Source organism: Tubulanus polymorphus, chromosome 2 (genome assembly GCF_964204645.1).
Source record: "Tubulanus polymorphus chromosome 2, tnTubPoly1.2, whole genome shotgun sequence".
NCBI classification, from domain to species: Eukaryota; Metazoa; Nemertea; class Palaeonemertea; order Tubulaniformes; family Tubulanidae; genus Tubulanus; species Tubulanus polymorphus.
The window spans coordinates 4,612,275-4,640,238 of record NC_134026.1 but is presented as its reverse complement, the minus strand read 5'-3'; the positions used below and the strand labels follow the sequence as shown (position 1 = coordinate 4,640,238).

Here is a 27,964-nt window from a genome sequence, read left to right as displayed (position 1 = left end):
TTATAGAGCCGTTGCGATTAGTACGGCTAGCACGATTAGTCGCAGTAACGATAGATGGTGGTGGCTAGAACCGTTGTTGCTGTTGCGATGCTTCACCAACGTGGCCGGCCTCGGTGTTGACTGCGGAACTGGTTTGAAAATCGGGCTGAAATAAAATCGGGAAAAAATGAAAATAGAATTATGTTTGTATTTCGAAATGGAGTTCATCTGATACTTCTATATATAATTGAAAGTATCAATGTATCTACAATTAATTGTATCTCATTAATCACAATCCAATCGAATTTATTTTTGCACTAGCCGAGATGATTTCAATTACTATATCTATTTGTTCTTCTAGACGTTTCTAACTAGAAAATTAATACTAAATTAGTCCGATAAATGTATACAGTATTGAAATATTCAAATCATTTCTAACGAGCACCGATGTCTGTTAATTACCTATTAGGGTCGAGCCGAACCCAAAGATCGTTGAAATTAGCGCCGAAATCAAACGGTCTCACTCGTTCTTTACGCTTTCTCTTTCGTTTCTTTTTCTTTCTGTGTCGCATTTTATGTTTATCCATTCTTCTCCTTTATTTCGAAGAAATAGTAAAAAATCTTCTAGAAATCGTCATTCATTCATAGCTTTCTAATTACGGTATAATCCTCGCCTTTAATGCTCGCACGTGGCCAAAACGGACTTTTGACTAACTCGAAATCATTTTTCTTACTTCCTAACGTATTTACCTATCCATAACTCGGACTTCGCTTGCCTCGGATCAATATTGCTGTTACGAGTTAGGCGAGGGTTTGCTTTAACACGATATTGAAGGCGGATTGAATTCAGCATATTTACCTGGATTTTCGGAATGGCCTGAACTGTTCGCTGATCATTTTAGCCGATAACGGAGGGCCGTTCTGTTCCGTATCTGAAATGCTGAAACAAATATGGAAAATAAAACGTTAACGAATAAACGATTATTCCTTGTTAGCTCATTATGAGCTGGTCGATGTTTGAACATTCGGGTCAACGCGCGACACTTACCGAGCTGGAATGAGGTCAGTTGATAGGACGCGACTTATTTCAAATCCCTTTTGTTGCATATGGTCTAAAACGGTGTTATTCCCCAAAAAGTGGCCTAGAAAAAAAATTATCATATAAGTTTGGACTAACGGTACACTGTGGAAGTGTGGTAAGGACATGATTTAAAAAAAACAATTTTTCTGTCACTTAATTTATTTCTTTCCGATTTTTATGTGACTTTATTTTTTCCAGACCCTTCCGCAGTACACCGAATGTTTTAGAATCGAGATCTATTTCAGAAAAGAGAGGTAGGGATGAAATGTTATCGATTTTACGCTGATTAAATCAGTCAAATTCAGCGCTGTAAAATTGTTTGCTTGACGATAACAATCCGAGGGATCAAGTTCATATTAAGATGACAAGAATCAATTGGCAAATTTCTGTCGGTGTCTTTGATATTCGGCGAACCTGATTAAGAACACGAGAAACAGAAGCGGTTTGGTTAGAGACAATGGGGTTGATAAATGAGCCCGAAGAGGCCTATTGTCTCATGTTGTTGTCTCAGTAGTTCTAACGGGAACACATGGAATACATGAATCTATTCATGCCCTCTAAAATGAAGACCGTTTTAGAGTCCAAGGTTTTAGCAAGATTCATTGTCACATTCAAGTTTAGTCCATTTTTGGGAGAAAGTATAACGAGATGACTATACCTGCTCCGAATGCAAATATGAAACTTTTATTGGGATGAGCTTTGAGAAGCTCAATGACTCGTTCTCCCATCCTTCGGTTACGTTTGTAAATAAGCTCTTGGCGGAAATATTCGTCTATCTTTCTCGCCGTTCTTGTGTCTTTGACGTCGTGTGACAAATTGACGAGATCGGGAACTTTAGCCGTATCGTGATTGAATATAACCGAGTTCAGGTCACCGCAATTGTAGTGTTTAATGAGATCTTCTGAACTGTACGTCGGTCGCTTACTCTTCTGTCGCGTATTCTCGTGATGCCACAGGGTTTGGTTCAGGGCGAATAAAACCTGCAATGAATAGATTTTAAGAATAATCTAAGATTTTTTTTTAGATTCCACCACCAAAAAGACAACATGATTGTACCGCGTGTTAACTTTTTCAAACGTTTTATCTATCCGTTTTCAAAAGGTCTCGAACGTTATTAGCTGAAACATTTTTCGTTCAACACGTGTAAGATCGTCGGGAAACACGGCGAACACGATTTCGAGGAAGTGAGTGGCTTCGCTTCAACGATAAACAGAATAGTTCAACTGCGGCCGATGAACGATATCTAAGGAAAGTATAGTGTTGAAAATTTGCGGTACATTACATGATAAATCAACCTTTTGTACAATCGGCGCTAGCGTCTCTTTGAAATCTACTCGAATTGCGTACAGTTTAATCGTCGTAAAATTGTTTCCGGGTGCTGTTATTTACAGTCGATATCGGGCTATTGTGCGGCCCACGTTTCTTGTTAACCCCTACACGCATCTCAAGTTTGTGTATATCCATCTTATGTTCACTAGAAAATGCTATTCAATTACGTCATGAATTTATACGTACTGAATATATGTGTACGTGCGTAAATCCATGGACTGTAAATCGTTTTATTAGAGTCCATGGTAAATCATCAGACGATATAGAAAGCTTGAAAAGTAAGAAGATTGAGAAAAGGATGTTGATCTGGTAACGTTTCGGTCGTATCCCAACAGCCGATATCAGAGGTATATTTCTTGAGTATTTACGCTCGTCGGAAATTGGGGGTGAAATTGTGCCAGGGACCCCGGTGCCTGCTGCGGACGTGTTGGCCATAACGTGTTCGTCTATTTCCACCGATATGGATGTGTATATATACGGTATCGGTTACATTTTGAGTTCCTCATACAGTTTGAGGACTCTTCGCCACCGGAAAATGCTACTAACCATGCGGATATTGCTAGTTCTGGTTGTAATTCAATGCAGGTTTATTGAGGTGTGATGTAAAAAAAAATCATCGATATTCACGTGAATAATCGACCGAATTTCTCCTCGACGTCATTATTGAAAATTACGACCGCTGTGTACGGCACGATCATTAACGATCGACGATAACATGTTTTCAATTTGAGTTCATTAATCTAATGACAATCAATCTATCTCATGAAAACTAGAATTAAAAATCAAAGTTTGATTTCATCACGCGTACACTGAAAACGACAAAATTACACGTGTCTGCCCCAGAGTCATGGCTTTGATCCCGATGTTCGGATATTGTAGTATGTAATGTATATACCATCTACAAAGGTTCTAATCGGACAAAGAGGTTTTTGATATGAAAATATACGGCCGTAGGTGAAGCGATCAAAGCAGCTATTTTTCACTGAAGAACTTTGTAAGCTGTTGATCAAAACTTTTATTCAGATCTACTGAGGAAAAGGGGAGAATACTGGAACAATCGGCTATCGGCTTGATTGGCGGTATTTTGGAAATTGCTTCGAAGGCGCACAACATTTGCCAATAATGATTCGTTTGTATTTTCTTAAAATGCCACAGCAAATCTAATGGTCGATAAATTCACCGACGATTTCCTTTGTCTTTGTTCGAACCCGAACGAGGTTTTGAGCGAGCGTTTCTTCTTATTTTTGTGTTTTTCTAAGTCACAACCAGACGAAACTAACAGGCCTACATAATAATTGGTGGACAAGTGTGTACTGAGAAAGGTAATTAAGCACAAAAACTGACTAACATTTCGCTCGTGGTTTTCTTTTGCTATACCACCATCTAAGTGAACCACGAAGCAATAAAAGCCGACCCTTTTATTTCATCGAGTTGCGCCATTCGTAACTTTGGTAGCTCGAACGGAGTAAAACTGGATACTAAAACTGGCAACTTAAGCTGACCATTAAACGTGAGGTAACGTCGATTGGGTATATTTTTCACTATCGCGTACTATATACAACCGAATGATACATCTCGGACAGGTGTTGCGCCTCAACTGTTAGATAAACCCGTATCTTCACCAACCTCAGCATTCCTCCGACGCGATGCCTCGTTGGCGTTAACGAGATAATTCATTTTAAAAGTATATTTCACCAGTGATTTTACATGATATTCTATTAAAAATTCATGTCAAGGCATATACGTCGAACGATTTCGTACGTTACGCCATTTCTAGAAAAGCGAATAAAATGCACGGGTTTAACGCTGGATATGACATCGATGTCGGGATTTTGTTCTGGAGTTTTCGGTCAAGAGTACTTAAAAGCGACAATCGGTGAAAATGTACAATCAATCGTTACAACCGGTATATCTGTAACTCAACACGAAACGTGCCGCGCTCACATACACATACTAATCACTAAATAGCTTCATGGGACTCCATGTTGCATCTTAAAGAACAGAATCTCGAGTGATACTTCAGGTATGGCCGCGTCCGTTCCGTCCTCCAGTTTACAAGTACATCTTTATTAGCGGAGTTCGTCAATTTTTCGTCTGAACGTTGCTCGATGTATACAGCATCCACAAACATAAGACTAAACAGTCCATCTAAATCCCGCTGCACATTTTGACTGTGTCGACGATACGCACACTATACCCGCGTCGAGGGTATCTCGTCACATAAGGTCATTTACCTGGCGAAAAGAAGGGGTGCCTTTTCGTCATACGTGCCATTTCCTTTTTTCTTTATATAAAAGCTTATGTGACGTTTGGAATCTTTAGTTCATATTACTTCCCCATTGCAAAAAATTAGATATATTGCTGCTGTTGCCTTTTTGTTGACCCTTATAGAAAACATAAACTTCACCTGTTGAACCACGTCTCACATCAAAGGGTAAATCCTGTCCATCGATCCCGTGGTAACTTATTTTTCGAAAAACCGTGGTCAGTCAAATAGTCGCTATCAATTCTGCGAAATGTAAATGATTGACAATGATAACTGGAAATGGATGGCCGGATCTGTTCGGATGGCCTCGTAATGCTTCCTCGTGACTTCCGACGGAGCTGTAATAGGGCTTTCCGACAACAATGATTTGCAAATATGACAACGAAAATCACGAGACTCATTTTGAACATCATCGATATTATAACATAATCAACCCATTCGCTATCTGCAGTTCTGTGTGCGTCATCATTTATCAGCTACTTCGAGAATTGACAGAACGTACGAAATGTTAACTGTATTTTGTGTTAACCGCAACAGACTTTCTGCCAACGTAACAAACGGCCCATAACTTACGATAACAAACGTTACTTGTAGGCTGCCAAAGCTAATAAATCTATACAGGCAAACTAACTAATAATACGTTCGGGATTTTTTTTTCAAATCTTACCTGAATAAACTTTTCACTTGTAATTAAGTCTACTATGTGGTAATGATGGTGTGCCATTTAGAAGGAGGCAAACGAAAATCAGGAGACGCGCTCGGCGGAACGAATTAACGAGTTTAATGGTGTTCTCTATGGAAGAAGTACAACACTATATCGTCGGATTCTCTTTCAGTTAATTGGCTTCAACTGAGTTTCAGCTTTAGACACGCGCGAAAAAGAACCGGCTGATTAATTGTTAAATTGCCGAAAGAAATTGTAGCGGTAAGTTAAGTTAGGTAAACAATTTACAAACATTTCCTGGCTCTTATGTCACAACTTGTAGTTTGCAAGCGCCGGGTAGCCGAAGACGTGTTTAACTTGTTAGCCGACGAACCTGTTGAAATAGCGCTGCGTGATAAAACTGTTTAATGATACTGTTAAGAAAGCCAATGGAGAATGATCTGACTTGAACAAACGATGTGGCCAGGTGCCCTCATCGCTATTGCTTTCGATACCTTTGTACACATTTCTTTACGGTAAAATAGATTTATATTCATATACATTCATGTGCATCCCTGGGGCGTTATTTTTCCCCAAAAAGTTGCCATTTAATTCATGAATCGTCCACCGGGTGTACATACGTGACGTAGTTTTGCGTGGCCGCCGAAACTTGAGAACATTTGAAAATTCGACGCGCCAACGCCGAATCAATAAGTATGTTTGCTTACAATTAGCGAAAGGGGAATCTGATTACTCGAATAAATACATATACTAGTACACAGCAAATCCGACAACATCAAAGAGAATTTGCCGCTGTCCAAAGTATTGAGTAAATGCGGATTAGTATGGCGTGGTGAAATCTAAACAGCTGATGAGGATTGCCTTCTTGTAAACGGGAAGCAAAACACCATAGGAGCTTGGTTTTCCATGTTTGCATTACGACACGGTTTCCAAGAAATAATAATCTTCTGGCAAATTACTGAGTCAGAAAACATACAAGTTATATCATTAAATGATGCCGCATTTGCTGATATTTCATATTGATATGAAACTGGACTTTTTTCGATTAAGTTTGAACGGCCCTCGACCCAAAAGCATCGGTCCCAGATTGCACGTAGATATGTCACGAATTGTTTTGAAAATACGCGTGAAGTACAAAATCCTCAAAATGTACATATTTGTCGAGTACAATCACTTGAAAAGTTGTCAAATGTACAGGTAGAATCGTTTTTAATGTAAGCGGTCCCTTGACACATGCTGTGCTATTTCCTTCGCCAATTATGTACGAAACTTACAAGGCAATTAATAAAAAAGATACTTCTCAGCGTGAATACCATACCGTAGAGCTAGATCAGCGTTTGCATTTGATATTCAATTTCCGTGTCTTAATTTTTGTTCTATATTTAATTCGACTATTCGTAACGCGTGTTTTTATTCGGTCAGACTTTCTCGGCTTCAGTTACTTATGTAATATTTCGTTCGTGCGGGAATTTCTACGCAAAACTGAACATGATCTATATCTAGACTTTCGAATTAACATAACACTTCAAATATCTTTATTTCATCGCTAAGTTTCGTTGCCATTGAATGCGTAATTCTGAATATTACTAATGTGAATGTTAACTCCTGCAAGAGTTGGCAACAAATTGCGCTGGAAAGTATCTGCTCCGATACTCAAAAGACATAAGATCGACTGTTTAAATTAGGCTTTCTATTTGTGACATAAAAACCTCAACGGGGTAGTTTTTCGAAAGGTCACCGAGTGCAAGCAGTGGATGACAACGCGGCGTCCCAAGAATCTCGGTTCGTATATGTCAGGTCACAGAATGACAGTTGCCAAGTTTGCACACGATTGGCCCCATACCTGTCCATGAATGCCCAATTAAGAATAGACAGAAGGAGAGAGTGGTATACATATACGAGAAAGATCCACCTTATTTCATACCGGCACAAAATAACAATCTGTCGACGCGGTAAATGTGCGAGCAAGCGTGCAAGCAAAACAGCGTCGAACTATGGGAACATGCATTATAATTAGGTATCGTAAATAATGAGAGTGTCACATGCGGTGGTCACCGGGCGTCAACAAGAGTGGAAATAACAGCTGGATTCGTGATGTCTCAATCATAATATCAAAACTACCGAAAATATGCCGAGAAAAATTTGTTTTAATTTTGGATGCAAAATGAACCGAGACCTGCGGTAGTTTCCCGAAGCCAATATTCCTTCGGCAAACTCCGTAATGAACTATCGATCACCGGGACGGGCGACGAGACGACGGGTCGCGACAGTTCATCCGACAGTGCTTCCACCTTCAAATACACTCAGGATCGGAAAGATCAAAGTGAAATCGGTGATAACCAATAATATCCGATTGATACATCAAAGGATATTGAAAACAGAAGAGACATTCACAAGAACTCGTCTCATTAGCGCTATGTGAATATCTACTGGTCAACTAGGCGAACACTGAAATTGACGCAAACACTATATACATATATGTACATGTATATGTGCGGGTTGAAAATTACAAAGGGCCTGCTACATGAGACTGCGTGAAATTCAGGCGGCAAACTCCTTTGATCTTGCCACTCTAATTGCACGCACAGTATCGAAGATGTAATGACATCGCGGACATGCTCTCGCTGAAGACCTTCACCAATCTCGTAATGATAATCCTGTTTAAACGATCTTGCATACAGTAGACATCCTCTTGATCTTTCGATATATCAGTTTGTCGATCATCATTAATCAGTAATCGGCTCTTCCTTCTCAGAGGAAATGACGAATTAATTAAGATATTAATTTCTTTTAATGAAATTTTTCGATCTGAGCCTTTTTGTGTGTATGGGAAAATGATTTTTTTTCGATCTGGGCTTTTTGCGTGAGGAAGATCTGTGTTTTACAAAAAGCTCATGTGGCTTCGAATGGTGCCATAGATGTTTCGCACTTACCTGTGAGAAATTGAGATCGTTTAACGGGAGACACTGTTCCTCGACCCTTTCTACGGCGCCTGTCTGCTTCCCGAGTCTTTCGGCCTCTTGAGCCAGGTACAAATCTAAAACCGGGATGCCGCGAGTTCTGATATCCGCTTCAGTCAACGAGTTTACCAGTAACATCACCCATACGGGACGTTTTCGTTCCCAGTTTCCGGCTAGCGCGTTAAATAGATAATCAGCGTACCATCCCCTCCCTCGCTGGTCAGAGGTCATCCACACGGGCAACATGTCTTTCACATAATCGAAGTGCTTTTTCAGTCTGTAAAACAGCTCTTTCGGCAGAATGTTCGAAAGGTATTCCCCTTGAGGTAACAGTTGGCAGTTGGCAAGGGCCGATATGGTAAACGGATCGGTTAGGTCTAGTTCGAAGAAGACGTATTGCGATCTCAGGAATGCCCGTTTTGTGTTGTCGGGGATGAAGTCCCAAACTTTCGTGTACGGCACGTGAATCGTGCCGAAGAAGTACGATGGCGGATCTCTGTTCTCGATCGTCCATAAGAATGAATTGAGAGAACTTTGCTGAAAAGAAAGAGAGTAAACGCTTTAAACGGCATTCCCACTATACGATACGCCTTGATAATTACCAAAGGCATCTTCTGTGATGTTGAAAATAGAATATATGCATATTGGCAAATCAGGAGCGGGCCCAGAGGAGTTCGAACCAAGTGCCCTCTGGAAAGTTACAGGTGAAAAATTCCACCCGACATGACGAAAGTGCAAAGTATTGCTTAAATCAGCAAAATGCACTAAAATTACGTACATAGATTCGTAAAAAGTTCCCTTCTCATATGAGGTTTTCTTCTAGCCTGGATCCGCCCCTGCAAATTCCACGATGTTATGGAAAACACGAGGCCTGCGTGGAATTTCTGCCGTATTTGAAGAGAAACTTAATCGTGAAACGATTTGAATTTTCAAATAAGATTTGCTTATTTTCACCGTTGATTATCTAATTTTCGCATCTGAATGAACGGTTATAGAAGATGTATGTTTAGAGGCCAAATGTGGCGCGTCACTACGATTACGTAACAAGTTGAGAACAATACTGACTAATGTGTGAAAAGCGATTGATTGCGACAATAGGACGAGATCGGAAACCGTAGAACACTAATGACCCCATTAGCACCCCGCCTTTAATATTTCAATGGCTACAATGTGGAACTACATGTATTTACAATTAACGAATTGAATGTTGTCGTTTCCGATTTAAATCGTCACCATCAAAAGCAACAGCTGCGTGTTTAACATTGGTACGAAACGTGCAGAAATTCAAGAAGGTTTTGATATTTTCAATCTGCATTGAGTACCAGAAATGAAAGCGTTTTGGGCTCTGACTCGAGGATTGCTAAATCAAAATAAATTGAATGTCGACATCTCAATTTCTAACAGTGAGCAGACACTTGTTCTATCTTTTATGATAATATCCATATTAAACTCGCTAGATTTGTAAATGTCGACTATATCTATCATTATTCTATTCTATGTTCATTTTCGTTTTCTATTTAAAGTTTTGTAAATTCTGAATTTTCTAGTTAGAGAGAAATATAGAATATTCTATTTTCTTTTAACGTCTCTTCAAAGTCACGGTTTTTAGACCTTAACCTTCAGTGACTGTGCACCGGACGTACACGCGCAGTTTACCGGATCGAATGCCTTAATTCAATTTGTCGACGCCGTGGCTGTCGTGAAAAACATTTTCCGATCTCAGCGCGAGCGGCTAAATAACTCGCAACGATTTCTGATAATTCCCAAATTAATCGTATTACAATCCTTGCATTGATCGTGCGCGTTGCGTGTGTGGTCGTTTCTTAATTTCTCATTACCCTTCAACTCCGAGCGTCAACGATAATTTCCGATAACGATATTTAATGGACGGATAGAACCAATAAAAACGATACGCCAGAAAAAGTAACTATATCGATCCGGTAAATGATTCTTTTTGGAAATCATTAACGGTTTCTGTCACTGGCGGTTTATTGAATTGCGATTTCAATTTTCCGACTAGCGAAGCTAAACAATTCCGGACGTATTTCGTTCAAGGTTCAATAGATTGCAGGCAGTTTCTTCTATTGCTGAGCTGTGTAATATGTTCATGAAATCAATCAATTATTTCATAAAGCAACTGACCTTCAAAAAACTTAAAGATTGTTAGGTTATTTTCGGAGAAATTCTAATGGCTGCCACGTTGAATGATTCAATTTGTGAATATGTACGACGCGGCTATTACAAAAAATCTAATGGAATTCTTGCCCCTCGCTGATAAACAACGTTTGTTAAGAAAAGTTACGACAGGCGAATTTACGGAAATAATGCGTATGAAGCAGGAATCAATTAATTAGCATCATTCCGCAGCTGTTTATCAGAAACCTGGGCAGAAAGAAGCGAATGTAATATCTGAGAAATCGAGAAATTAGTGCGTTACTATTGTGATAGCTACACCTGCTCGCCATCACGCCTGATGCCCGCCGTGTTCTCTTGTAGTCCTTTTCATGCGAAGCGAAAAATTCCAACAACATTTTCACGCGCTCATAACGCAAAGTTTGCCTTTGAAATCTTTGAAAATCATGTCTTTGGCAATGGCCCTTTTATCTATACTGCTACGAGTATATTTTCTTATACATTTAAGCGTGAAACTGGTGCTTGCCCGGTCGATTTAATTCTACTTTCTATCATGAGTAAGATTAGGTGATAATTCATTTAGATAGTCAAGAAGAAAATCCGAATAAGATTCAAAAGAAACGTTAGTTTGATGTTAATCCACAACGATTACCTTAATCCTCTCTAATGGGGCATGGAATATAGTGCCACGAGTTCTATCAAGGTTTCTGTATTGATATTCGGTATCTTATTTTATATCGATGTAAATTAAATATAGATACGTATGATCGAAACGTTTCTCGTTAACAGTCACTTCGATTCGGCGAATCGATTTGAAATTCGCGTGACAGCGTCCGTTGGTGGTCTCTTAACTTATCGGGAAAATCATCACCTGTGAAACTTCGCGGAAACTAACAGTGAATTATTGAATTATGAAGTCTCGGACCCCTCAGTGTTACCATACACGGAAACGACCACAAATTAGTTGTCAATAATTGCCTGATAAATGAAAGATTGCCCGGAGACGTATGCAGCACGGGCATTCTTCGATTGACACGGCTCCGGTGGTCGCTAAGAGAAAACAAGATATACACTTATAGATTGTAATAGGATTAGATAAATGTTAGGCTTGCCCGATTAACGGATGGAAAATAATGCGTATATCTTCGCAATCGTAATTCCTACTCGGCCGCGTTCAAACAGTACGTCGTCGAGTGGTTGCGTTAAAACACTTATGATCGAAAGTGGCCTACTTGAAATATCTGTTGTTTCTGGGAATTACGGGAGCTAAACGCCTTTAATCTCGGCAGTGACAACACCGAGGTCTCGACAAGTGGAATTAACACTTCAATGATCAACGTACTCTTCGTGACATCTGCGCGTTACAGTAAACAAACAACCACACCCTGTCGTGACAGAAATATTATTTGCTGGTCAATATTGCGTGTGAACCTAGTTTCCAGTTCTCGCTATGACCTATAAATCGCCACGAATAAATCGGAATGCTTTTATACCAAAATGCCTCTTTAACTCCTAAAGTTGTTACTTCCACAAGTAAGAATTAAATTAGTTAAAAATGAATCGAAAAAAAACTTCCGAATAAAAAAAAACCGAAAAATCTGAAAATACTGTACTCACGTTGGTGGAATGTTGGCACGACGGTTTATTCGGCCGATTTTTATGCCTGGGAGTGTGTTTGACGTTATTAGGCCACATACTTTGTAACAAGAACATAGCGAATACCATCCAGTGGAACATGGTTGACCGCGATCCATCGAGCGAGTGACACGAAGTTTCACCGCCAAACGAAGTCACCCGTTTGCCCGCCGAGGAGCCGGAATTTGGCGCTGTGGTCCATCAGTGTCTCGGAAGCTGCAGATCGCGAGTGCTAAATTCTAAATCCGATTCGGTAGCACATTTCGAGCGCAACGTGCGGTGTTCATCCACTGACTCGCTCTCTCTCTGCGTCTCGAGATGCACCTTTAAACTCACGAACGCGATTAGATCGTCTATACGCTTAATAAAACTTGAGTCGATCCAACCGTCCAATCAGCACTAATGATTGCTCACGCCGCTCGCTATGTCGGCATCCGAGTAGTTTTGAGTTTCTTCCTCGTCTATAGTCACCGGCCGACTTTTTATTTTCATGAATGGTCGTTTTTATTGCTAACACCGTATACAGTTCGAACAAGAGTTCAAAGACATTGAACAGGCCCAATAAACTAAGCCTTTTATAGTATCATTAATATTGTGTGTGACTTGCTTACCATTCATACTTCAAACGTCGTATCTATGTAATGTATAAAGGAGTCAGATTTTTCAAAGAAACTACAATCGACCGTGTAAACATAAAAACGCCAGTGAATTCGAGGGGTATGTTTAAAAAAAGAAGTTTTTATGCGTCAGCTGTGGATTAGTACCATAGGGTAAAAATGCGCCCATGTTGTGTGAAGATGACAGAACTAATTTTTGTTAAACTTGAGGTAATTGATCACCGGCTCCGTGGACATAACGAGAGGTTTATTCGGAATATGCTGACAAGAAATGTTTTGAGACAAAATGCATTTACGAAGTGCAACTAATTGGAATGGGAATTTTCACACTCGACCGCATCTTGTTTGTGGCACGCAATTAAAACCGTCAGATTCCCGCTAAGCTTCGTCGAATCCAAACAACATAAACAAGTTCATTTATCGATAGAAATGTTGAAAGTGACACCTCAAAACAAAGCCAAGTTACCATCTCAGACAAACATGCCAAAATTACTATCGGTATCAAGACAATATAAAGCCCCTCGCAGATTAATTACCCTTTGTAAAACTACCCTCACAGCTCCCCCATTGAGAGTGCGCGTAGGAAACCACGTGGCCACAGTCACCCGTTTTTTACGTTCGTCAAGTTAACCGGCGATAATTTGCACATTGTCTGTGGGGGGGGGGGGGGGTGGTATTGTTCCACAAATCCTCCGCGTACTTTGGATGCATGTTTCTCGGAAATCAGAGGTATGAGATTCCACAGAAGTGGAAGCAACAAAAACAACAAGAGCCTCGACGAGAATATATTACAGAAACATGGAAACATATTATTATTATTATCATCATAAAAAAGAACTACACGGTTTGTAAATTTTCTTTACAAAAATTACATGATTATTTTACAGCACACATTCAAGTAAGTTACATAATAAAATACATATCAACGGGAACTGCCGTCTGCGAACTAATTCATTCCACGACCTTTTCCGGGTGGTTTTCCTCGGCCACCGCCTCGTCCGCCACCACGGCCGCCGAATGTACCTGCAATTTCGTAAGATAAAAAGCCCGTATTAATAAGATTTAAAGCCGAAAAAAGCTAAAACGCGAGTGAGATGATGTAACATTCATAAAAAGCGTGTCTAGACATCTCAAGAAATCTATAAAACTTATTTCGTGTACAGATCCGACACTATTATGACCGGAATAAATGGTTCGTTCGTTCTTAATCTCCGAGATAATGATACGAAAACATATGTTCAGGAGCTTCTCAGATGACTGACGCAAGTCTTAACAAGCACTTACGTTGAGTGACTATTTGTAATAAGTAAGAGAACGACTGAGAATAATAAACGAAAACCTGAAACGCATAATACCTAGTTGTAGTAAAACATTACGATGAATTAGTTTTCGTCTGACAGGACAACAAATTTGTTCGCTCAACGTTCTTTGGTCGGTACCATTTATTGGCACTTAGGCTGACAGGAATATGAATATATCGGGGGCTTCTTGCCAGATAAGAATGCTCTGAAACATTTACTGCGTTCGTTTAGAGCTTAATGAAGCCAATATATAATCGCAGCTCGCTTTAAAAAATCCATTCAATGCAGCACTCATGCTCTGAGGGGGAAACGTTTAAAAAGGGAAAACTGTATGACTCAAATATTTATGGCAGTAAATCAGATTTCTGAGAACTAAGACTCACAACATTTTAATTCCTGCATGAAATACAAGTCGTAAATATAGAAGTTCTTTCTTACAGCGATGGAGATTAATTTCTCGGAAAGCGAGAATCATACATTTAATAGACCTTTTGGGCATTGAAATAGCAGAGAGCTATGTCATTCGACAAAATATTCTTGGAGCCAATCAATCGCTGGTTTAAGTCGACTGATAACTGATAAAACCTATGCAATAACAACCTCCGTAAAAATCAATGCCGAGAAACGACCGTAAGATGAACGTACATGGTAACAATTTCCACATAAAGAAGAAACGACTGTTAGACAAATAATTTGATTACCTCTTCCAGGACCTCCTCGTCCTCGCTGCGGTCCACCTCGTCCTCGACCCTCACCACGACCTCTCGACTTCTGAAGTACGTCCTCTTTAACCATGTCGATCACCTCATCGGGTATCCGCAGATATTTTATCGTGCTGCCACGAATATAACATTCAGGCATTTTCCAAAATTTATCACCATCCTGTAAAAAATGCACCCATCTCAAAATATAGATGAAACTTTAAGACAAGAGCCCTTTAATTTTTGATTCAATAAAGTTTTATCAAACCTACCCTTGATGTGCAAATCACTTCTCTGAGATTTATGTTCATCCAATTATCACAACTTACTAAATGTCCATTGTATGTTTCTCCATTTTTCAATTCAACCAACTGTAATTTAGAATTCAGTAATGAATCACACCTAAAATCCTGATTATGGTGCATCGGGACCTGGTTCCACAGTTCTGAATTAAGTTTCACTTTGAAAGTTAAAATTACTTTATTAGATTTACCAATGTTTTAATCATTAAGTCAAATCCCTTGAACTGTGGAACTGGATCGGTATTTCACATAAAAATATCAGAAACAAATTTGCCACGTATAACCCAGAAATTCCTCTTCAGGAACTAGGAGACAAAAAAAGGTTTCTTACCATAGGATGGTTCACTGCCGTCTTCAGTAGTGACAGAGGTAACTGAAAAAACAAAAAGATTTAAGCTTGTGTATCCTCCGTTTGAATTTGATGGTTCAAACAAATTATCCATCAAACTTTCGAACAGAACTGCATTGCCATTCATTAGATGGATAGCCTCTGTATCTAACCATCTACCGATCATCTGATAAGCACAATCTTTATCATTGCTACATTTGCAATAGGAAGAGAGATGGGGAGCGAAGGGATTCCAGGATTGCCTGCCCTTGGGCGCCTGGCTAGCAAAAAAAAGATTAAAGAAACAAGAACCATTCAAATTCGGTAGAATTCAAACTCACCATATTTACAGTTTCGCGTGTTCGGTTCCCTGAAAAATGCTTTGACAGTTTTTGTCAAACAACAAAGCCCCTGAAAAGCCTGTAATTCTGTCAAACAATACAGTTCAAAAACCAACAAAACAGACCCGGAAATGAAACCTCCACAACTTAACGACATTCGAAGCCGTTTTACGATATGAAAATTGTAAATTTCTTCAATAACACTTAAATTTCTATCCTTTGAAAATCAATCGATCGTATCATTATTTTCCCATTCAAAACTTTGAAACAAATCTAAAGATATTTCATCGATTAATTCAATTCTGGACTCTGGTTTCGGAATATGTCATCCAGCGTTTAGTGGCGACTTTCGAGCAAAATGGCCGCCAGTTTTTGTCTTTCTTGAAAAAAATCGGAAAATTTTCATTAATTTGCCAATTCTCGATCGCCAACGTTAGATAATCAATCGAAATTTACTGTAACAATAAAGATCTGAAGTTGACAGCAATCTGAGCAATGACTGATGAGTCTGCTATCGTCGAAGTGGCTTCAGAAGAGGTGAAAGTGCGTGAACTGTCAGAAAATGCAGCGCCCCCTACTGGCCTCACTCGAAGAACAGGAGGGAAGGCTAAAAGTAAAGAAGTTCGAATTTCGCATTTACCTGAAATAAACGTGGAATACTTGAAAGATGATTTTAGACATCAGTTCGCTTCAGCATTTTCTGACAGAAGGAATTTTATGCAAGGAAATGGTGAGTTTTATTCAACCCGTCCACCACATATAGGGCCTGGCCTGACACAAAAAGTTTTTGAACCAAATTAGTATCCTAGGTACTATGTGAAAAATTCATTTTGGTAATATTATTATACAGTACCTCCAGTACTGGGGTCAAATTTCAAAACTTTTTGTATCAGGCCCCCTGTGAACCCGTCCCTACCCAGGCTGTCCCACTCCAAGACCATCACAGATCTGACCTAATTTAATCGATTAGTAATACACTTCATTCACTAGGGGGATAACTAATTTAAGTAGGAATAACCAATCATTGGGATAGCTCCGGGTGAGTGCCTATTTGAAAGATGCTTTATCTTAACTTGTGGTATTTTTTGCTGATGTTTACAGGTAGTCTCATTGATGAACCGTTCCTGTGCGGAACGCTCGATAATTTCATCGCTGATGAACAGTTTCTAGACGGTCTGAAAGATGAATTATTGGATCAGATATTCCACGAAAAGAATAATGACCTCTACAAATTTCAACAGGTAGCTTCTATTCCCTAGGCTGTATCTGATATCTCTCTATATTCTACAACTTATGAGAACATTATGAAAATATCCAAATATTCATTTCAGTCTGAGGACCTAAAAAAGATGTCTTCACCTCATGTGAAATTTCTAAGGTAACTCATTTGATACGTGCTCAGAAACTAGCTATGAAGGCCTACTATCCGGATTATTTTGATTTTGAATTTTTAGGAAGATGTTTAGTACAGAGTTGTTGAATTGGATGAGACAGGTCACGGGAATCCCATTATCGGATAAGATTGATATGACGTGTTCGAAATATGACTATACAGGTAGATATATATATTCAACTGGTTGTAGAGCAATTCATTTTATATTGCAGCCCTCTAAGAGTACGTTTCTGTTGTAGATACTCTATTGTGCCACGATGATGAACTAGAAGGCAGGCGTATTGCATTCATTTTATATCTAGTGCCACCTTGGAAGCCAGAAGATGGCGGCGCACTCGATCTATTTAATGTAGATGGTAAGTAATGTGAAGATGAGAGTTCTATCTGAAAAACTCCGTTCATGGCTCAACTGATATTTCTTTTTTTCGTTCAGATAATGGCCAGCCTAGTACCGTGGCTAAATCGATTTTTCCCGCCTGGAATAAATTTGCATTTTTTGAAGTCAGTCCAGTCTCATTCCATCAGGTAAATCATCATTCATCCATTGTCGACTGTATTACGTTTATATAGTCAACGTATTCGTTATTTCGTCGTCGACTTTCCACAGGTCGCTGAAGTTTTAACGGAAGACAAAACAAGGTTATCAGTAAATGGTTGGTTTCACGGGCCGAATATTAAAAGGCCGTCTCCGTATGTGGAAGCTGCTCGAAGATTTTTTCCCTATGTAACAGTGGATGTAAGAAACCGGAGAAATTCTTCGAAATTTTGATACCTACGGATGCAGTAGACTCGCTACTCGATGCTAGTCAATTTCCCTGACCCTATATATTTTCAGGACAGTATACTCGGTGAATGGATTAGTCCTATATACCTAGATCTGGAAGTTCAAGCACAGATTCAAGACAAATTCGAACAAGAGTCTGAGATAGAATTACAGGGTTTTTTAAAGGCAAGTTCGCCTAGTTCCTTTCTTTTTTACGTGTATTTCTTCTTCACGTTTCGACTTCGAAAAATCTACTCCCATTTTAGGAGGAAAAATATGCAGAACTAGTCGAAGCCTTGAAGATGGGAGCTATAAGATGGGAGCAGCTCGGACCACCTAATAAAAGGTGAGAACAAGATCTTACGTTTCAAATCAGATCTAAATGCAATAGGGGACCATTCAAGTGTGTGACTGAGTAGAAAGGGTTAAAATAATTAAAAAAGGAAATTTGGCATTTTCTCCGACTATCCAAACGTGTTCTATACTGGTAAATCATTTTCACAGGAACTATTGTCGAGCGAAAGAAGACAGTATACCCGACATAGTAAAACAATGTCAAACATTCTTCCAATCGGAGGCAATGTTTCTCGTGCTGTCGAACCTGACCGGTTTATCACTGCACGAATTCGCACCCTGTGATACTGACGACGATGACGATGAAGAGGACAACGCTCGCGCCGAGTCGGAAGGCGCATGCGCGACGGCGACGCCGGATAGCGGCAGCGAAAGCGATAGTAAACTAGAACGGCGGCGTATAAAACGTCGGAAAACCGAAGAAGAAGAAGAAGACAATCTTATTACTTCAACTGCTGAAGAAGAATCCATGCAAGTAGATAAAGGTACTGAATTTCATCCCTCTATAGCAGACCTGACCGCTACTGCTACTATTTGAGAGTTTCTACCGGTTAAGAACAGAACTACTCCCAAAAATATCAAAATAGCGTAAAAATCAGAATAATTTCTAGTTCATTTTCAAATCAACTACCGTGAAATAACATTTTTGTGAAAAAACTACTACAATTGGAGATATCAATTAGTCTGATCTGTTACTAACCTAATCGAATAGATTCTGTAGCATATTCCCCTTACAACTTACAGAATCACCGAAGAAGAAGAAATCTATACGTATCAGGAATCCTCGATGTCGAGTTGAAACACGCCGTTGGAAACAAGGCTGTTATACACTAGTACACGATACTGATCAGGAAGCAGCTGAATACGCCCTGGATCTGATTCTCTATTTGAACTGCAAATGTAAGTCTCTGATCCATTCCTCTTCCGGTCCCTGTTTTCTTGCTCTATAGAAAAAACGTTGACAATCTTTAGCCAAACTTTTTAGCTATCGAGGGAATTCTTTCATTTGCAGCTTGGAATGATGAAGCAGGTGGCTTTACATCTTACATCGCTAAAGGGGAAGATGAAGAGGTAATTACGATTCTATTGAACTCATGAAATCTTTAGATTCGTTTCCGAAAAGGGAGAATTTTAGTCGTTACGAATGAATTTTACCGCATCATCGCCTTCTTCGTATTTCAGTTGTTAACGGTGAACCCAGCTGAGAACTCATTAGCGCTGGTCTACAGAGATAAACATACGTTAAAGTTTGTGAAACATATCAATAATCAAGTGAATAACTGTCAAAGTGATACAGGATTTTATGACATTGCTGCTGTCTATTACGAATAATTGTGGTGCTCCATTGATGTACATTTTCATGCCTTTAGACTCGAGATCAAAGCCTTATTTTCTATTTGTTGTGCATGTCAGAGCTCTGGCATATTTTAAAGATTGAATGTAAATCTAGTCCATTCCAAATATCAATACTCAGTCACGGCGGGGTTACGCTCTTATCGTGCTAAGGGAGTGTTAATTTACTGTAGTTTTTACTTGAAAATTTTTTATTTCTTAAAAAATGTATATAAGCGATAGGTTCACAAAAAAAGTTTAATTAATCTCAAATTTGAATTTTTTATGTGAAACGGGGCCGAGAGCCCAGTTCGACAGTTAACATGATTGAAAACGAACTACGAATCAAATTTCCTGAGAACAGTGCAACTGATTGAGATTTTTTAGCATCAAATCACCCATTGGTAGAGATCCCGCTTTAATGATGGCTGTGAAATAATTACTGCTCCGTTTTGTATGATTGCTGCGCTTTTTTGGTGTTTACATAAATAATGTGTTGCGTTATAATTAGCATATCACGACATACCTGCATTTCATTAAAATCAAAAGAAACGCAGCTGTGTTAACAAAACAGAGGAATGTATTTTGTTAATGGGTATAATAAAAAAAAAACGATTATTATTTGTACATAAAATTCTCGAGTTGTTTTTGTTTGAGGTTGCCTATGTTCTTTCTGGGGAATTGTATCCATAATCAATTGTGGACTCTGTTACTGGGATTCATAAGTTTCACTGCTAAGAATTTGTGCATACACATCACAGGTACACTGGTCTCTTAAGAAGCAACAATCTGAATACAACAGCTGGGAAAGTCTAGCTCTCTTCCATGGACTGTTCTTAGCTGTAGAATTTTCCAAAGGACAAATATTCAGAGCCAGACATTCCAACCATTGATCAGATAAATTAATTATGATGTGAATATATTGTATATATATTGGATTCCCGATTAGTTTCCAGCTGCAAAAATCTGAGGTACAGAATTTCTAGACCATAAAATGAACAATCAACCCGCATGAAAAGAAATTAAAGATCGAAAAGTTTTTTATTTACTGGTTTTTCTATAAATGTAAACATCTTCAGCATTAATATACAATCAAGCAAGAATTGGAACATTACCTTGAACCATTAATACATAGAGAAAAACTGTACACTTGTTTGACATAATGTACAATAACATTCATATATGAATATATCTGTAATAAAAAAATTTGGTTATATATGATATGCACCAATTTACAGCGCTTTTCCGTACATCGAGGGAAAAATTATGCTCACAGCATAGAAAATATCTACATACGAAGTATTGTCGTAGTAGCATACCGGGTATTACAGACAACAGATATAGCACATTCACAATTGTATCATCACTCAACAAACCAGTTAGAAAATTATAATGATTCTAATTGCGAACATTATTGCTAACCAGCAACTATTCAAGCATTGTTTACCCAAGAGCAAAATTGCGTAATGCCGACAAAACTGGTACTTAAACTGATAGAAATAAATATATTGATTACAAAAAATGAATGAATGGATGAATGATAAACGTTTACCAAAATACAGGTACATGTAGTTCTGTTGAGCAGATTAAGGGCGACCAGAATATGAACGTTAAGACACTAGAATTGAAACTTGAGATTGTATAAGTTTTAAGTACGTGTACATGATGTAAGCAGGGATCAGTAGATCCGAAAGGAAAGTGTTACCAAGTATATACCGTACATAACAACCAACAACGTCGATTTTACTCTAAAAAAATTTTAATATCAATATTACAATGATGAAAGAAATAGGCCTATCGCAGAAAATTCTCAATGATACTTGTACGGTATTTCTTCTTAAGAAATGGAGCACATAATAGCCTGCATCCGAATACATCTAACATCGAACACTATTGTGTCTAGAATGAACCTCAACACTATTGCATCAAATATCAATCTACCTCTCTGAGAAAATATATATACTGTATTACGCTCCGATACATAACACAGATATAGCTCAGAGAAAATATTTTAAACTGACAATTGTTGAATTTTTGTCTGGCCTGCTTCCCATTTTGCATAAAGTATTCTGATGTATTATTGTGTATGGACGATTTGATCAAATTTCATAGTTATTTTGTTTGATCTAACAGCAAAAAATCAACACCCTAAATAGTCTCTATAAGGGTCTTAAAGATGCAATTTTGGTGTCCACAAAAATGGCCGTCAACAAAAAAACCCATTTATTCATTGTCCACTACAAAAATGTTGGCATACACGCATGCATATTATAACAAGGTTGTCACTTCAATCGCTACCTCGGGAGAAGAGTACAGGCATACGAAATAGATTTATAGGTCCACGAGGGAAAAAAAGCGGAGAACCCAAATTAATCAGCACGTATTGCGAGATTAAGTCGTAGGGTCATTTCATCTACGACGGGCCGTAATATTCTACTGGCCTACAGAGTATCCGCGTTAATAACAGATCTCGTAAGAAGAGCGACTGCAGCAGACAGAACTCCCTGTGTGTATGAGAACAGCTGCGTCCGATAATATTCATATTAGAAATATCTTTTCATCACGCTCTGCATCAGTCGCCTCTGTTATCTTTATATCTCTCTCATACATTTTCATTTTGACTCCTAACATAGAAAACATCGATTAAATCACTGATCGATAGTATAGGCTGGGTTTATAATTGAATTTAGGAGGTATTTTTTCATAAAAGCCCATGTATAAAACTATACACTATTTTTGAATAAATCAGTTCTTCGTTAAAATCGTTTCTTCGTGCATATCCTTTTGCGATAAACTTCATATTTACAATGGCTATCAATTAAACAAATTATATTAATCTCGCTGAAATGACGATCTACCGAAAAATCATTTAGAAATGACATTCTGACATTCTAATAGCGAATTCATTGAATTAAACATCGCAAATCTAATAGCAATGAACGTTAAAATCCCTTCGCAGTTCGACTTAGCAATGAAAACACGAATTCGCATTGAACTTGATGTGAAACTTGGGAAATCAAAGAGATTATAACGAGCGACCGTTTGAAAGAATTATGAAAAATTACCGTAGTACGCCGAAAATTGAATTAGAATCACACGGCCAACACTCCATTTACAGTTTTAAGTGTTAATGACGCATTTCTATCAACAACCCTGTAATTCAACCTTAACACATTATCATATATATGTGGTATATATCAGCAATAACTGAGATATGAACAATTAATTAATTGACATACTTTGTCACGAGTGGAAAACTAGTCTTCGCAAGATCGATTGACGACTCGAGGGTCGTCGAAAAATGTTGCATTGCCGCAATACATAAATCCCAGGACCTAGTTCCATAGTACCGAGTCAGATCTGACTCTAGAGCATTTTTTTTAAATCACTCTGAGCACAGTTCTGGGGTGCAGAATTCTGGCAAAAAAATCATCAAAAATATTTTCTTGGTCCGCCGCCGTGTTATAGACCAAAAAAATTTCGTTTTATTTTCTTAATTTTTCCATCTTAATTTCCATTCTAGATATTATCAAATGTCAGTTTTCTTCATCTTTCCCATCATTTAAATTCAAGTCAACAGAATTTTGACAAGTCCATCCAAGATTTTATGCGGAAACACTGGAATAATGTAAAAGAATTATTTTCCCCTGTTCCCTTCCATTTCAAAACGCCTTCAACAGAATGTCTTTTTTTATACTTTTCCTTTTATTTTCCATCGCCCTTCCCTTGTTTTTCTTTAAAAAAATGCATATGCTAAACGTCAGAATTATGGATCCGAGTCCAGCAGGTTGATATCAGATATAAAAAGTCGATCTATCTATCTATCTATACATGAATGTATTGTAGTCCGGCGATCAGCAGAAACCCGACGAAAACTAGAACTAACTTAATGATATCTCGATTATGATGTCCGATTTCGTTCGGTAAAACTTCCAGGAAGATGACGTATATGAACGTGCCGGCCGCAATCGCTTGTAATATCGCCGACGAGAGCCCGCCGGCGAACCCTTCGACGTTACCGACGCCGATGCCCAGCCCGACGCCGGCCGGGATCATCAACGACAGCACTAACGACAACTGCACGGCCGCTTTCAACGACACGTTTATCTTCGCGATGCTGACGCCCATCGCGAAAAACACGAGGCTCTCGTGGATGACGACGGCGATGAATAAATTGATCGTTTTCGCCGCGTCCTCCTGTAAACCTAACGCCATACCCTCGAATACGGAATGTACGCTCAACGCGAGCAGTAGTATATAACTACGCACGGACGATTCGGAATCGACGCCGATTCCGGCGACGTCGTGGCAGTGACCGTGGTTATTATCGCGTTCGGGCGCCGACTTATTTGCGAGCGGGTGCTCCTCTTGCGAGAAAACGGCCAGGTCTTCGTCGCTCGGCGGCATATCCGTGTAACTAGTCTCGGCGGTGCCGCCGTTCGCGTCGTTATCTTTCACCGGCAGCGAGTTCATTTCGACGACGGCGAATTCGCCGCGGTGATTCGCTCGTTTCTCCTGACACGCCATGATCAACTGCTCGACGAAGACGATCACGAAAAATCCGAACACGACCGTCAACTCGGAGACCGGGTAGTGAACGTCGATCGCGTTCGTTTCGAGCACCTCGGTGAACTTGTGCGTCAAGGCCGGAATCAAACCGATGAAGCAGACGCCGAGGAACACCCCGCCGGCGAAACAGTTGCAATAGCTCAGAATCTTTTTCGAACGTTTGTCGACGTATTCGGCGCGATTTTTCGGAATGATTTTCAGCGGCAGACAGCAGCAAAATACGCATATCACGTAAATCGAGATCAGGAATATGACTTTCAGCAAAACTAAATCCATTTCGTCGCCTTCGGTACTCAAGGAAATCGGGTTAAATATCTAGAACTCGGTGCCGTCGTTAGAGCACATCACCTGCAAATAGAGAATGGTTCGAAAATAGATCAATAATTTCATATAATCGAAACAGCTGCGTGCGCGACAAAAGCGTTGATAAGCGCGAAATATTTTCCGCGCAGCTGTATGAAATGATAACAGAAATGGAATTTTGATTCATAAAATAAAGTTCAACTCAATTTTTCATATCGAGTATCTGCTAAACTTTTACATGATCCCACAGCAAAAACATTTTACTTTTGCAATTGATAATTCATTGGTTGTTTAATGGTTTCTGCACTGTGATATCTTACATTTGTAGGCCTCTACATGTATGTAGGCTAGTAAACAGGCTTTCGAGAATTTGACGCTAAATACCAAATCGGGATGGCCACTTATACTTGCCATTATTTAATTTTCCCCGGCTATTCCCTGACATGTACCCTGACTCGATCTGCTTAGAATCCAATCAATTAACACAATCAAATACAGAAAACATAGATGGAAAACGTTTGATTATATGCGCGATCTAGCAATCTCAACATACTCAAAGTTGGTTAAAGATAACCAGTGGATAGATACCATAGTAACAATGAAATTGTAACTGTCACTTTGTCAACTATCCACTGGTTAACTGTAAAAAACTTTTGAGCAACAGATCTTTATTCTTTTTTTTTACAAAATTTCCCAACTATTGGCTAACTTAACGCAAAAAAAAATAAATTTCCCCCACTTTTTCCTAATTTCCAGGTAAGTGGCCACCTTATAAACTTAAATAATAGAATCCAGCGAAAGAAAGTCAACAACTGGATGCAATGCAAGCACATACCATGGCGATTAAATGATGGGGTTAGATTTTATGACACTAAGCCATATATCACTCAGTTTGAAATTTACTGCGATGCGTTAAAAGGTTCCGTAACACACTGGATCTCAATAATGAGCCCAGGATAAAACATCATTTAATGATGCTTGTGGGAAAAGTTGAATTCCAATGATCATTATTCCAATGGAAATTCAAGCATGCGATTATCAACCAGTTCTGCGTAGGTACGTCCCAGCTGTTAATTAATTATTTCAGATAAGAACTCATGGACGGGATTAATACGCAAAAGCACTGTATGATTATCAAACTATGAAGCGATATAGTTTGCAATACAGGTATACTTAATTGATACAAAAAGCACGGCAGCTGGCTTTATTATAATAAGAAATAGGCCTCTGCATTGTTATCTATATAAATAGTGAGGCAAAGTAAAAACACACAGCACATCTAGTAGCCTACTACAAATATAGATTTCCTATCTATAATAGTAATCTGTAAATTTGTATAGCGCCTGTTTCATTTTAAAACCAGCGCTTTGCGGTTAGTGAAAAAACTACATCTACAGTCCGGCTTTACAGAAAAGCAGGTGTTTCAGACAGTGTTCAAATCTGTTCAGATCTGTTCTGTTCAATTTTCCAAATCTCCGAATCCAAAGAGTTCCTCAAAGATGAGGCAATAGATTAGGCCTAGAAGCAAGATCTGTTGTGGGGATAAAAGATTGCCAGCCCTTGATCGGAGTGGACGTGCTGGTACGTGTAAAACTATCAAATCCTGTTGGCCTAAGTAACAAGAAGTCCGAGCCAGTTTGTAGACACCTGAACACACTTGAATTATAGCAAGGGGGAAAAACTGGAAAGTGGTTAATCAATACCCAATAGCTAACTTCTCAAGTTTATGTAATCAATGTTCAAGATTTTTCTTGCCAATTTGACTAGTCTTTTACCTCTAAATGATTCATTTAGAGCCTGGAAAATGTCTCTAAAGCCTCCAATTTTCAAAAAGTTTTTTTGGGGAGGCCCACCAAACACCAGACATTGTGCTTGGATGCATTTACATTAACATTAACATTTTACGTTAACAGATTGTGGTCAGCTAAACAGAGATGCTAGGGCCAAAGTACCAAAATTCCGGAATTCAGAACCGGGGTCTTTTTGCGTTTTTTGCATCGCCGGAAATGCGTTCTAGAGCGATCTGGGTATCTGAAAATACGACGGCAGGCATTGGTTGTGCTTCACATCCCTCGCTGCTTATGCCGCGCGCTATCCGGGTGACGAAGAATATCTTTTTTCCAGCCACTACCGTATTTGACCTGGTCTTTACAAACGACGCAATACACCACGCCAGCTAAGTCTAACTTACGAATGTAGTTCGATAAGTAGTCCCCGTTACTGTCCTTACACTCTAGCCAGTGCCAGTTAAATTTATTTTTTATACCGCTGTCAATTGCCTTTATATCGGCCGACTCCCGACTGACAATCTTTCCGTGCGGGCTCATTTTGCAGACCGTCCCGCTTGACAGCTGCAGGCAAAAAGAAAGTTTCAAAGCTGTGTGCCTCAGGACATAGCACGCACGTGGTAATAATTAAGATGATATTTATTAGATATCATCTTAATTAGTACCACGTGCATCTTCACATTGTTGGCCGTCAGTGGGACGATGTACAACGGCGCGTAAAGATAATTGACTTTAATTGGAAATGGCGTCACAACAGTGGCGCTACGCCTACGCACGCACAGATACCACAACAAGCACACATATATACATTGTAGCAGAATGTCCTCGGAAACAGAGACCAAGATAAGATAACACAGAAGCGACGACGAGTACAAGCAAATGAACGCTTTTACGGTCCGTGCCATTACTGGTCGCCGCGAGGAATTCTCACCCAATTTCCGGAATTGACATCGGCGATCCTAAATTTCCGGAATTCCGGATATTTCCGGAAAACTAGCATCTCTGGCTAAAAAAGGTACATGCCCAGGTACATGCACAGTTTAGATTATGGTGTCATTATAAGCAAATCAGAAATTTGGTTTCATCTTAGCCTGGATTTTTTAATTTATACTTTATCCGTGAAATTTGCTCAGCGATTATGGCAATCTGATTTGCGCCTTAAGTTTTTGTGCGGCGAACCTGCGCACCCCATCTAGTGTGGCAGGGTTTCATGTCATGGCCGAGGTTAGTGATGCCATCAGGTTCAAATCCCTGCCTAGAGATGTAGTACATAGCTGTGTATGTAGCGAAAGCTCATAGTCATAGTAGGTCTATGCCTATGCCTGCCTATTCGTAATCATGGTAATATTGCAATGCAAATGAAATCTTCTTATCACCTACTCACCTACATTGGGTCAAAAATTGAAAGTCAACTTTTCAAGTTAATTGTGTTTTGAAAGTTTACCTACCTACACCACATGAATGTCATGATGATTGTATCCGTAAACTCGTATGCACAACAGGCACAGCATCCAACAATCATCAACATATAATTTAAAACAACACCTTTAAATCCACACAACCGGTTCAGGATATCGATGCCAGCAGCATTACCCGCTCTCAGCTATTTCAAACAAACCACTCACTTAGTCAAAACACGGCCAGATCAATTACAAGCTCATCCAGCAACACGTTAGCCAACCAACCGCGTCCACTGCACTGTTAAGTGCTGACTGACAGTTGTCAGTGGTTGAGTAAACGGTAAAACACGGAACTGGAATGCGGAATGCGTTACGCTAGAGACTCGACGACCTTGGGATGAGAGGGGGCTATTTTAAATGTATGAA

The 27,964-nt window shown here is 39.3% G+C and overlaps 3 protein-coding genes across 3 annotated transcripts; 1 reads left to right on the top strand and 2 right to left on the bottom strand.

Annotated features, from left to right (window-relative positions):
* LOC141898296 (metalloprotease TIKI1-like) lies at nucleotides 1-15,815 on the bottom strand. Its single transcript, XM_074784140.1, has 12 exons — nucleotides 15,638-15,815; nucleotides 15,300-15,341; nucleotides 14,939-15,037; nucleotides 14,667-14,847; nucleotides 13,625-13,687; nucleotides 12,030-12,238; nucleotides 8,253-8,816; nucleotides 1,719-2,040; nucleotides 1,028-1,121; nucleotides 839-919; nucleotides 442-573; nucleotides 1-145 (listed from the first exon to the last, which is right to left on the bottom strand). Exons 1-12 carry the CDS (start codon nucleotides 15,638-15,640, stop codon nucleotides 1-3), a joined length of 1,935 nt encoding a protein of 644 aa, XP_074640241.1. The 5' UTR covers nucleotides 15,641-15,815.
* A 169-nt stretch (nucleotides 15,816-15,984) lies between these two features.
* Nucleotides 15,985-20,073, top strand: LOC141899508 (prolyl 3-hydroxylase OGFOD1-like). The gene is made up of 13 exons (XM_074785869.1): nucleotides 15,985-16,367; nucleotides 16,739-16,878; nucleotides 16,969-17,015; nucleotides 17,092-17,192; nucleotides 17,270-17,386; nucleotides 17,464-17,555; nucleotides 17,638-17,766; nucleotides 17,866-17,979; nucleotides 18,060-18,139; nucleotides 18,298-18,632; nucleotides 18,892-19,047; nucleotides 19,160-19,218; nucleotides 19,330-20,073. The coding sequence occupies exons 1-13, from the start codon at nucleotides 16,133-16,135 to the stop codon at nucleotides 19,477-19,479; spliced, it is 1,755 nt and encodes a 584-aa protein (XP_074641970.1). The 5' UTR covers nucleotides 15,985-16,132; the 3' UTR covers nucleotides 19,480-20,073.
* A 492-nt stretch (nucleotides 20,074-20,565) lies between these two features.
* On the bottom strand, nucleotides 20,566-27,854 carry LOC141900484 (zinc transporter ZIP3-like). The gene is made up of 2 exons (XM_074787401.1): nucleotides 27,587-27,854; nucleotides 20,566-24,396 (listed from the first exon to the last, which is right to left on the bottom strand). The coding sequence occupies exon 2, from the start codon at nucleotides 24,322-24,324 to the stop codon at nucleotides 23,305-23,307; it is 1,020 nt and encodes a 339-aa protein (XP_074643502.1). The 5' UTR covers nucleotides 24,325-24,396; nucleotides 27,587-27,854; the 3' UTR covers nucleotides 20,566-23,304.
* Between the last annotated feature and the right edge of the window lie 110 nt (nucleotides 27,855-27,964).

Bases quoted from the DNA above. Each gene is read 5' to 3' on its own strand.
- LOC141899508 (XM_074785869.1), top strand. From the start codon at position 16,133: ATGACTGATGAGTCTGCTATCGTCGAAGTGGCTTCAGAAGAGGTGAAA. The intron at 16,368-16,738 runs GTGAGTTTTATT...TGATGTTTACAG, and splicing joins GAATTTTATGCAAGGAAATG to GTAGTCTCATTGATGAACCG. The intron at 17,980-18,059 runs GCAAGTTCGCCT...CTCCCATTTTAG, and splicing joins AATTACAGGGTTTTTTAAAG to GAGGAAAAATATGCAGAACT.
- LOC141900484 (XM_074787401.1), bottom strand. From the start codon at position 24,324: ATGGATTTAGTTTTGCTGAAAGTCATATTCCTGATCTCGATTTACGTG.
- LOC141898296 (XM_074784140.1), bottom strand. The intron at 12,239-13,624 runs GTGGAATGAATT...GATGGACCACAG, and splicing joins AAAACCACCCGGAAAAGGTC to CGCCAAATTCCGGCTCCTCG. The intron at 8,817-12,029 runs GTGAGTACAGTA...CTTTCTTTTCAG, and splicing joins CGTGCCAACATTCCACCAAC to CAAAGTTCTCTCAATTCATT.